At 33.7% G+C, this 11,954-nt stretch overlaps 2 protein-coding genes across 2 annotated transcripts; both read left to right on the top strand.

The window, feature by feature from the left end:
- The first annotated feature begins 2,001 nt into the window (after window positions 1-2,001).
- Window positions 2,002-3,203, top strand: LOC126678544 (F-box protein CPR1-like). Its single transcript, XM_050373438.2, has one exon. It carries the CDS (start codon window positions 2,002-2,004, stop codon window positions 3,112-3,114), a length of 1,113 nt encoding a protein of 370 aa, XP_050229395.1. The 3' UTR covers window positions 3,115-3,203.
- Window positions 3,204-3,643: 440 nt separating this feature from the next.
- On the top strand, window positions 3,644-5,758 carry LOC126678148 (uncharacterized). The gene has a single exon (XM_056105579.1). It carries the CDS (start codon window positions 3,868-3,870, stop codon window positions 5,626-5,628), a length of 1,761 nt encoding a protein of 586 aa, XP_055961554.1. The 5' UTR covers window positions 3,644-3,867; the 3' UTR covers window positions 5,629-5,758.
- The last annotated feature ends 6,196 nt before the right edge of the window (window positions 5,759-11,954 follow it).

Raw genomic sequence — 11,954 nt, 5'->3', positions numbered from 1 at the left:
ATTACCAACCTTTTTAATTTTTCTATTTTTTTAATGTTGTATTTTTCTAGTTTTGCAACCAATAAAAATCACGAGGCTTGGTGAATTTATTGATTTTTATTTTATTTTGTTCCGAAGATTTGAGAAAAATAATAATAAGACCCTTCTTTTATTATTTGACTAAAGAAAGGTCATGAATATGTGCATGGGGGTTTTATTTTGATTTGTCCACTAAAATTTATAAAGAAATGATCACAAGAAAGAAACGAAGTTTGTAGTTTTTGGATCACTCCTTTGGCACAATTAGAAAGAAAAAGAAGCCTCATCACATATGGAAATAGGTTTAAGGTGGTCAAGTGGTGCACTTAGTGATTAGCATTTATTATCCCTAATAACTCTTTATTTATCATTTACTACTCCTCTATCTTAAATGTCATTTTCAATAAATTACATATAATAAAAAATCACTAAAATTTCATTTAAATAACTAAAAAATCTTATATGAATATACTATTCTCTCTGTTTTTTATTTACCTTCCGCTCAAAAAAATCAACTCGACCGAATCACTCACAATCTGAAAATTTCGAGAGATCAACTCGATCAAATCACTCTATCAAAAATCCATACCTCAAATTCATCGTAATACACAATCCACAATTCATATTATCATATATTGTTTGAAATGCAATTTGAAAACGGCATAAATATATAATACCATTTATAATATAAAATGATATATGAGTTGCTTAAAAATCAAAAGTAATAATATAAAGACACAGATAATACACTTATAATCCAAACTCAGTCTTAAAATAATTGTTCGCATTACTATTTCCACACAATTTAAAAACTATAATTAACGTGATTATTTTTTATAACTTATCTTTATTTTTTTTATTTTATCCTTATTAAATACCGTGACCAATTAACTTCTTTAGGATTATAAAAATAAATAATGAACTTCATATAAGGACAATATAGAAAGATTAATTTTAAAAATTGTGATTTATTATAAATGATTAAGTATTTAGAGAAAATAAAGTGGATAATTGTTTTGGAATGAAGAAAATATTAAACGTAGTTACCTTTTCTATTTATACGAGACAATAAAAATAATTTTTTTTATGGGATTTTAGAGTATTTAATTTTAAAATATAATGCTATTTTAAAAGAAAATAAATGTGGATGAGATATTAAAATTAATTCTTCCTTCTTGAACATGAAAATGTCTCAAGTTGATGAAGCAAGCAGGTGAATTATGGCATTGTGTATAATAGATTACAATATGCTACTTCTATTATTTGTAGGATTACGTTTCTTTATCTTCTGATAAAAAAAAAATTACCCCTCTTCTACTAGGAGAGTATCATTGTTTTTGGATTTCTCTTTTCCTTTTTTTTTTTTCTCAATTTCACTTGTAATGAATTGTAACCATATTTGGATGAATTAAATTTTGATTGGACTTATTAACTTTAATTTCTTGACCAAATTAGACGTTTTTACGTGTATTATTTCTTTGAAAACTTAGTGTACAAGCATTTAAATTACCATAGTATCCTTAATATTTATATATCAAACCTATTAGTGTTCAAAGAAGGATCAAACTACTTAAATATTCAAGGTGTACGTTCATGAACTTAATTAAATATAATCTTTTTTGGATGAATGAACTTAAATAAATATGAATTTGTCAATATAAAAAATATTATTATTTTAGGACTCTTTATCAATTTTCTTGTTGTAGAAGTCTTTGTCAAAACAAGAATTTATCCTGGAAATTATAGTGTACATCTGATATTGGGTGTTCTGCAAAGAGACCGCACAATGGAATCTTTCAATGCTATAATAAGAGGTTAAATAATGTAGCGGTAGGAGTTGATTATGTGACAAGTATGTTTGTCCTAACACAATAGGGAATAATTATAAATCCTAATCTGAGTATATAAAGTAGCAAAAACATCGCACGAACCAAATCTCTGTCTATATATATAAGTATTTGTCACACAACTCGTAATAAGACGATGAACTCCGCAGTAACAGACATACCCGTAGATGTTATATCTTGTATACTATCATATCTTCCCGTCAAGTCGGTAGTACGTTTTAAGTGTGTATCAAAATCATGGCACTCTCTAATCTCTGATCCCTTCTTCAGAAAATTACATCTCCTTCGTTCACACAAATCTGCAAATCTGGTATTTGTTCTCCAAAATCCGGTCAAGCATTATAGTTACTGTGATGCAACCTTTTTTGATGATACAATTTCAGAAGATTCTACGCAAATCGAATTACCCTTCAGACGTCAACTACGCTTATGGGATGGCGTAATTTTGTGTTCTTGCGATGGGCTGTTACTCGTGAGAGATCTTTATGAGCAGTTAATTTTATTAAACCCTTCCACTAGAGAGCATCGTGTACTGCCCAAGGTTGAAAATTATTATTCTGACTCAGTAAGTGAGGGCTACGACTTGGGCTATGATTCATCATCCGATGACTACAAGCTACTGCTTCGACGTTTAGGACGTAATCCTGAAAAGCGTAATAAGACAACCAAAGACCCTATGATTCTTTCTCTGAAAACAAATTGTTGGCGGAAGGTTGAAGATCTTAACTATGACCGCGATATAAAGAATGCCATAAATCTGAACGGGTTCCTGCATTGGTTGGTTTTGCATAATTCATCGGCACCGGGAAAGATTGTTTGTTTTTCCTTCGCAAACGAGACCAGCACAGAGATGGAACATCCTAGGAATTACGATAATTATGGACTTCTGAATTTGGGTGTTTTGCAAGGATGCCTTTGTTTAACAGAGACGAAACATGCTGCTCATTCAACGACCGTCTGGATAATGAAAGAATTTGGAGTGACGAGCTCGTGGATGAAGCTCATTACCATACCACAACGACCTGGAAATCATGCTATGAATCTCACAATTCCATTACCACTCAATCATATGAACAGAACAGTTTTCCTAATTGATGACATATCTAGGAATCCTGTTGATCACATGCTAATTGTAAATGATACAGAGGCTCAAGACTACAGATTTGTTAAGATTGCCAATGTCCAGAAGTATAAGTTTCTCACAGGACTTACATTTTCAAGGAGTTTAATGTCACCCAATTCAATTTGATTTATTTTCCTTCTTTATCAAGCTTTCGAGTTTTAAGAACATGTTATCAGTAATCTCATATTTATTAACTTTTCTATATATATGTTTTTCCAGTGTATTTCATATACACTTTTCTTTTTCGTAGTTGTGTAATTATTCAAAGGATAAGGACAAGGTAGTCAGCAATTGTTTATGATGGATGTTCAATATATATATATATATATATATATATATATATATATATATATATATTATATATATAAGTTTGCTCCTTTTCTATGGGATTAATTCGTTATTATTTATATTAATGATGAATGTGCATACTTTTCTTTCAAAAGTATAATAAAGAAATCTATCTTAATTTGATATATTTTATTATGAGTGAATCACTTATTTCACTACTACAATTAAAACTGAATTTTTGTGATATGTCATATTAGGTTAGATAAAAATGAATTTGGTAAACGGTTTGAATTTTTAGAAATTTCTTTGACAATTAGTCAGGCAGTACAAGCATATGATCACATAAATAAATTAATGTTCAATTTTAAAAGGCAGTCGCAGTGCTACATGAAACAGAGAAAAAATAATGAATTCTCTGGGAAAATGATAGTTGTTGACCAAGATGATAAAATCAGCAAAAGGAGAAGATGTAACATTAAACATTTGGAACAATTTCACAATTTACTTCTTCTACTCCATCAATTACAAAGTGCAGCTAAATTTCTTGGGCTGTAAGTAATCATTGTTCACCATCTCTAATCTGTACCCAACATGAATCAATTGTTGTCAAAACCAATAAGAACAGCAGATCAAGTTATTAGATCTGCATACGCAGCAACTTCATATAAACATGAGTGCTGCAAGATCATGTTCAAGACTCGGAAGCTTACAGCAATGTTTCAGAAGATGTTGATCATGACCCTGGCAGATCCTAAATTCTATGATCGACCGATATACAGGGTGATTGAGTCTACTCACGAAATACTGGAGGACACTCTGTCTCTTGTTCTCAGATGCAGTGCTAAAGGTCTCAAGAAGTATCTGTATGATCTATCGATCCTCCCCGCAACTGATTTTGGAAAGTCTCTAATTCAGTTGGAAAAATCTATTCGAGATGTCCATTGGCTCCTTGAAGTTTGCTTTTCCAGCAACCATGGAATCGGTAAGTGCACGTATTGGCCTCCGTTCGCTAATAATGAGACATATCGTTATTTTGTTTGGAAACAGATTGCGATTCTTTATACTGGGCCTTTAGATGATAAATCTGATGCTGCTGCAGTGCTTCTTTCGATTGCTAGAGATAGTGATTACTGCTGGAAGTTGATAATTGAAGAAGGTGGAGTTGAGCCTTTGTTGAAATTGTTGAAAGAAGGTGAAATGAAATGTCTAGAAAGTGCTGCAAAAGCTATTGGGTACCTGGGTCGTGACCCGGAAAGTGTTGAATACTTGATCCGTATAGGCGTTTGTAATGTTTTTGCTGTAATACTCAAAGAAGGTCCTATGAAAGTTCAGTCTGCTGTCGCATGGGCTGTGTCTCAACTAGTTGCGAATTATCCTAAATGTCAGGATAAATTCTTTGAGCATAATATAGTCGGTTCGCTCATCAAGCACCTTTCGTTCGAGATAGTTCAAGAACGTATTCAAAATGAATTTGTTGTCAACAAAGCCACGTCGGTGCTTGCAATTGTAATGGCAAGAAATCGTTTGAACGCTAGTAAGGCAATGGAAGAGTTGGAAGACAATCAGCCTCGTAATGTTACATTATCTCCCGTAGACACTGAAACCAAGAACTGTATGAAGGCAATGGCAGCTAAAGCACTTTGTGTCCTTGTCAGGGGCAACATTAAGATATGCCGTCATATCACGGAGTCAAGAGCTCTAGCGTGCTTTGTGTTTCTCTTGGACAAAGGAGCGAAAGATGTTCCATATTTTTCAGCCATGGCTTTGATGGAGATAACAGCATTAGCTGAGCAAGATAGCGATTTGAGGAGATCCACATTCAGGTCAAGTTCGCCTGCTCGTAAAATTGTCGTTGATCAACTTGTGAGAACTATCGAAGCAGGGGAAGATTCTGTTATTTCCATCCTATGCATCAAAGCAATCGGGAATTTGGCATGGACATTTCGAGTTGGGGAGACAAGAATAATTGCCCTGCTGGTTCGACTTCTAGATAAAAGTGTATCTGTAATTTCCAGGGAGGCTGCAGTTGCCCTTTCCAAGTTCTCGTGCACAGAGAACTATCTCCACCTAGATCATTCCAAGGCAATCATAGAAGCTGGAGGGGCAGAGATTTTGGTCAGACTTGTGAATCGTGGTGAACGGGTAGTTCAATCACAAGCATTGCTTCTGCTATGTTACATTGCTCTTCACGTCCCAACTAGCGAAAAGCTTGCGCGGACAAAGGTGTCTTCTGTGCTAGAATGGGCATCAACGCAATCACTTGTCATCCAAGACCAAACCTTTGATTCATTGCTTCCGAAGGCTAAAAGCATGGTTTTAAAAACTGTCATTCCATTGTATAGCGCTCGTTAATCACCGAGTCCTATCGTAATTTTTCTGAAAATGCCAGTGTTTATTTGCTTAATTGATCGTCTTGCTTGCATTATGTAAATATTATTTATCTTGCTCTTCATCATCATTGAACAAGTCACATCTCCTAATATCATTTCTCCAACTCTGTCCCCTTAATTCGTCAGAAGCAGTACTTGATTTCTGTATTGGCTTTGCTTGTTCATGACATTTTTATCAAGAAAATTACACCCTTGGCGTGAAAGATTAAAAAAAATCCAATCTCATAGCTTTGGATAAATAAACTCGCAATCTGACAAAAGTGGATCAATTTCACCCTTCATATGAGTTGTCAAAAATAATTGGTGCATTACATATAAATTGGAGCCAATGTGGCACGATTTTATTCGACAATTTGAATATAAAGTGGTAAAACGAGGTAAACTGTCAAATTTAGGGTGTTTTTGTACTAAGCATAAAATTAACCTTAATTGATATTTTGAGCCAGGTTCGAGGGGGTAAAATGATCCCTTGTTGAATTTTTTTATTGTTGTTCTTCGAGAGTTAAGTCCGCTCAGTTTTTTGATACAAGGTCCTAATGGCTTAATTTTCTACAGACTATTTAGTTGGTTGGTTCACGAGGGACTTGCTTGGATTATAGGCTAAAAATAGAAGGGAATATTGAACTTTTTCTCTAAAATATTTACTCCTCGCGACTATTATTAATTGCTAATAGGCTTTTTCTAGAGTTATTTTGTTTTTAATCTTTTGTTAATAATATAATTACATCAAAGATTTTCTATTTTGATTTCTAAACTTTAAGTTTTTCTTAATTAGTGTATCAATTTTCAAGGAGTAATTCTATATTTACATCTTTTTTATTTTTATCACGACTTTTAAAAGTTGTCATATAAAACTACTACCTTTCAAAAAAAAAAATCTATCACAATTTTAAATCCAGCGAATTTTAGATGAATTTACGTGATAGATTTGAAATTTCTTTAAAAGATTGGGATAAAATTGAAAAAGAATGTAAGTGTGGTGATTTAATATGCAATTAAATCTTACAACAATATTTTGCCACGTCATTTTCCGTTAGTCACACCGAAAATTCACCGAATTTTAAAACAGTAATAGATTTGAAAAATATATGTGACGGTTTTATATGATAGCTTTAAAAGGTCGCCATTTAAATGAAAAAAAATGTGAAATTGTGGTGATTTAATATGAAATTAACCTTTTTTTTCAAAGTGTATCAAAAGAGTAATTTTACCTATTTTTCAATCATACTAATAGTAATTTTAAAATTCACTACTATAGTTTAATATTTTAATTACATCTATACTATATATAAAAGCACGGATGGGGGGGGGGGGGGACAGGCAAATTTACTGAATAATCCTTTTCAATTCACTACTAAATAAAGGTTTTATAGTCATTAACTAATTAGTTATTTAATTAATCACTATTGTAATTAAAGTCCTAATTAGAATAGGTAGCTAAATTATCTCTAATTTAATTTTTAGTATGTAAAATATAACTAAATTATCTCCAAATTAGTAGGAATGTCTATTTTTTTAGTTTGATTGAACTACTAAATTTAAATACTGTATTTGGTTAATATATTATTATTTAAAATTCTATCTTATAATTTTTAAAGATAATATTAATAAAATTAAGGTAATTATTTAATTATGGTTATTATAAAACCAAAATAAGAATAAATTTAGTATGAAAAAAAAAATAACCGAATATTATATTTATTTTTACAAAATTTTTTAACTAATTTAATATTAATTATAAATAAAAAGAATTAATATAATTATAATAAATTTATTAATATATTCATTGAGGAGTTATGTTACGAGCCACGTGCATAGCACGTTATGCGAAACTAGTATATATAAATATACTATTGCGCACACATTTTTTTTTACTAATATGATGTATAAATCTATATCTATCTATCTATCTATCTATAACTATCTTAGTTAAGCGATAAGCAAAATTCTCCACGAGAGATTCCCTCCTTATTTATAAAAAAGGAATTAGTTAGTTACATTGTCATGCAAGAACCAAGAAGCTCATTGTGTGAATTAGCAACTGCAATGGTATGATCCATGACATATGCTTTTAGCGTTTATAATTTTTCTTTCATCTCCACTCCTATTTATAGTTTTAGCATAGTTTTTGGATTTTACTATTCGCCGCCCGTTTTTACTTAACACCGCACATGCAAAAGACATTTCTGTCATTCTAACAAAATTTTAAAAAAAAGTTCTCTCAACTCATTCGAATACATTCGAACAAATACGTAAAAAGTCGATTAAAATGACGGCAACGAGTACAATTCGTCGGGTAACGAGTATGGACGTTCTGAAACAAGCACTACTAAAAAACAGCCATTTATCCGTCGCTAAATGGCTAAATTCCGTCGCTAAAAGCGACGGACAACGTCCGTCGCTAAATATCCGGTCGCCAATTTTGCAGCGACCGAATACTTTTTTTTTTGCGACGGATTTTGCGACGGATTTAAATCCGTCGCAAATTTTTAAAAATAAAAAAAAATTATTTTTTAATTAAAATCGTAAAATGAAATATTATTTGAACGATCAACCACCATCACACACTCACTGGCTATACAACACACACCCGCACTGACCCGCAAATTTCGCAAATTTTCCAACTTCCCAGTAGGTCACCCATCATTTACATTACTCCCATCCACTCCTCTTTAACTTTGTAGTTCCCCCGCGCGTGACTCCAATTTATCCAGCTCAGATTCTTATTTTATATCTATGTATATTATATTTAAATATAACAAAAAGGTACTCCCGCAATTTATTCCCATATTATATAAAATAATTATTTTTTCATACTAATTATTTTTAAATAAAATAAATTATTTTTTAATAATTATTTTAAATAAAAACAACAAATTATTACTATTACACTTTACTCCCACATTCTAATATAATAATTTTGTTATAAATAATTATTTTATTAATAAATAATTATAATAAATAATTAATTATTTTTAAATAAATAATTATAATAAATATATAATTATTTTATTAATAAATAATTGCAATAAATAATTTTTTAATAAATTGTTTTATAATTAATATTGTTTTTATTAATAAATATTTTTTTTAATAAATATATTTTTTAATTATAATTTTTTTAATAAAAATAATTCTTTTAGCGACGGATTTAGTAATCCGTCTCTAAAAGTAAGCATTTAGCGACGGATGTGGTATTCCGTCGCTAAATGTATTACTTTTAGCGACGGATTGCAAAATCCGTCGCTAAAAGTGAAAAACAAATTGGCGGGATTCATCCCGCCAATTTTCTTTAGGATTTAGCGACGGATTTTGAATCCGTCGCTAAATCCGTCGCAAATTTTGATTTTAGCGACGGATTTCAAATCCGTCGCTAAAATCCGTCGCAAATCGACTGTTTTCTAGTAGTGAGTTTTTCCGGCTTTTTCGAGATAAAAAATAGTTTTTTTAATTCTTTTTTATATTTTTTAGGGGGGACGACCCCAATTCACGTCCCCTCCTCCGGAGGGGACGCCAAATTTCGGCGTCCCCTCCAAACGTCCTCTCCGGAAGAGCTAGAGGACGCCGGATGCCGGCGTCCATTCCTCCGGAGAGGATGCCGGAGTCCGGGGTCCATTCCTCCGGAGAGGACGCCGAAGTCCAGCATCCCCTCCTCCGAAGAGGACGCCGGACGTCCCCTTGAAGGGGGACCGTCCCCTTCAAGGGGCTGTTTCCGGCTGCGATCGAAATATCGCGGCCGGAAATTAATTTATTTAAAAAAAACATTTATTTTTTTTAATAATTTTAGTGTTTTTTTATTGAATAATATTAGGATTTGTTAAACGTAATTATTTATGTTTTGCAGGTTCATTTAGAAGATTATGGCGGTGACGGAATTGATCACAACGATTGGTTTAAGCCAGGACATGGGTTTGATACTGATGTTGAAGCAATTGTACGCGATCCACCCATAATATGCAGTGTGCTCAACGCTGGCAGCAGGCTCGCCGCCAAAAGGGAGCCACGTGATCTGTTAAAAATCAAAAGACCAAAATTAAAATATAGCGATCGTAATAAAATCAAATTTAACTAATAAATTAACAAATTTGCGTACCTCCTCAACAGTCAGCAGGTCCAAACGAGCTCGCAAGGCCCGAAATCGGGTGCCTGAACACTCTGACGCAGTAGCACTCCAACTGGAAGCTCGAGGCTGATGAGACTGGATCAGCAGCTGCTCTCGCTGGGGTCGAAAGCATGGAAAGTACTCATAAATCCATGTCTGCAGCAGTGTCAGACACCCAGTCAAACCCGAGCAATCTCCTCTCGATGAGATTCCAAGCTGCCGATATATATAAGCAAGTGTAGCTGAGCCCCAGGAAAATGTACTCGCATCTGTGACTCCATCCCGCACCTCCCATATGGTTGCAGGTCTAATCCGATGGCCACTCTTGTCAATGAATAAAGTGCAACCTAACGTCAACCAGATCCAGGTTATCGCCTCCACCTCTGCAGTACGGCCATGCCTACATAAGCTGATGATCAACTCAATCAACACACCTCCCTGGGCAAAATGCTTGGTCGTCTTACTCACCAGATTCTCTGGGAGAATACCTAAAATCTGTATGCAGTAAGCCAGCAGCTGAGCCTTATTCAGCTGACCTGAAACCATAATTTTGCAATTTAAATTAATATCACGCAATAGGTACATTAAATTTCTAGAAAAAATTGGGCAGCACTTCCCCTAAAAATGAGCATCACCCATTTTTCAGGAAAGTCCTGCAAGAAAATTACAATTCACAAATCAAAACACAATCCACATTAAACAACTAATTGTCTAAATATTTTATTAAATAACAAAATAACCTAAAACAATTTAATTATCCTAAATAACATTAAATTTACCTAAAATAATAATGTGAAAAAAGAGTTTAATGTGAAGAATATGCACCTGAAATCATAGCTCCACCAACTGGAATGCGAAGAATATGACACACGTCATGTAATGTGATGGTCATCTCTCCGAATGGCATGTGAAAAGAGTTTGTATCTGGCTGCCATCGCTCCACAAATGCAGAAAGGAGCGGGATATCCAGATGATCAAACATGATATACGGGAGATGTGATAAATCAGTCCCGTCTATCAGCACCTTCACCTCCTCTGAGGCCGTCTCATACCACTGTCTCAGCTTCCGAAGAGCTCCATGTCTAGTCTGACACTTCAGCACGCCTCTGTCCGCCCCATCCCATAGCCGAGAAGCGACATGTCCGAGAAAACTAGGAATAACAGTGTCATCTTTGGGTCCACCAGTAACGGTCCACACGTCAACCTCTTCGGATCGTCTGTTCGACCCTGAAAGTAACATTAAATATAATTAAATTATATTTAAATTTTTTTAACAACATTATTAAAATCATTTAATTATATTTACCTGATGACGAGCCGCCAACGAACCGACCACCTGCACCCTTCTTCCGTTTAGAAATGTAAATTTTTTCACTTGACTCGTCCTCTGAGATCTCAAAATCATCAGACTCTCTAAGATCATCAACAGACATGCGTCTGTTATCGGGAGAAGTATGCGTCGGTTGCGTCGGTTGGTTCTTTCGTCGAGCTGAGGCAGAAATTTTACGCATAGTAACGTGACGGGCTCCTGACCCCCCCTAATTCTGGGCCAAAAACGACTTCCCTCTACGCTTTCCGCCCTGCGATTATAAAAATTTAAATATAAGTTACAGAAATAATATATAATATATATTAAATCGAATAAATTCCTAAAATCATTTAACTTGTTTAAAATAATTATTTATTTTCTATATTTTTTTTAAAAAAATATAATAATTATTAATTTTCTATTTTTTTTTAAAAATATAAAATAATTTCCGGCTGCGACTTTTCAGTCGCAGCCGGAACCGGACGTCTAGCGTCACCTCCTCCGGAGGGGACGCCGGACATGGTCGTCCCCTCCTCAGGAGGAGACATGGATTTCCCACGTCCCCTCCTCCGGCGGGGACGTGAAATGGGGACGTCCCCCTACAAAATCGAATAAAAAAAGTTCTTTTTAAAATTAAAAAAAAAACTTACCGGGGGTTGTCGATCTTCAGCTCGTTCGGAATCCAACATTGCCGTAAAATATGAGTTTGAATATGGTTGAATGAGTTGAGAGGATTTAGGATTTTTGTTTATGATTTGGTTTAGAGTTTAAAAAATGAAAAGGGTAAAAAGCTAATGTGTATGGGCGGTGTTAAATAAAAACGGACGGTGTTTAGCTATCCAGTATTTTTTTTAGTTTTAATACATTCATACCCTTA

This window comes from Mercurialis annua, linkage group LG4 (genome assembly GCF_937616625.2).
Source record: "Mercurialis annua linkage group LG4, ddMerAnnu1.2, whole genome shotgun sequence".
Lineage (NCBI taxonomy): Eukaryota > Viridiplantae > Streptophyta > Magnoliopsida > Malpighiales > Euphorbiaceae > Mercurialis > Mercurialis annua.
Note: the sequence above shows the minus strand (reverse complement) of the source record. Positions and strands in the feature narration are given on the sequence as shown.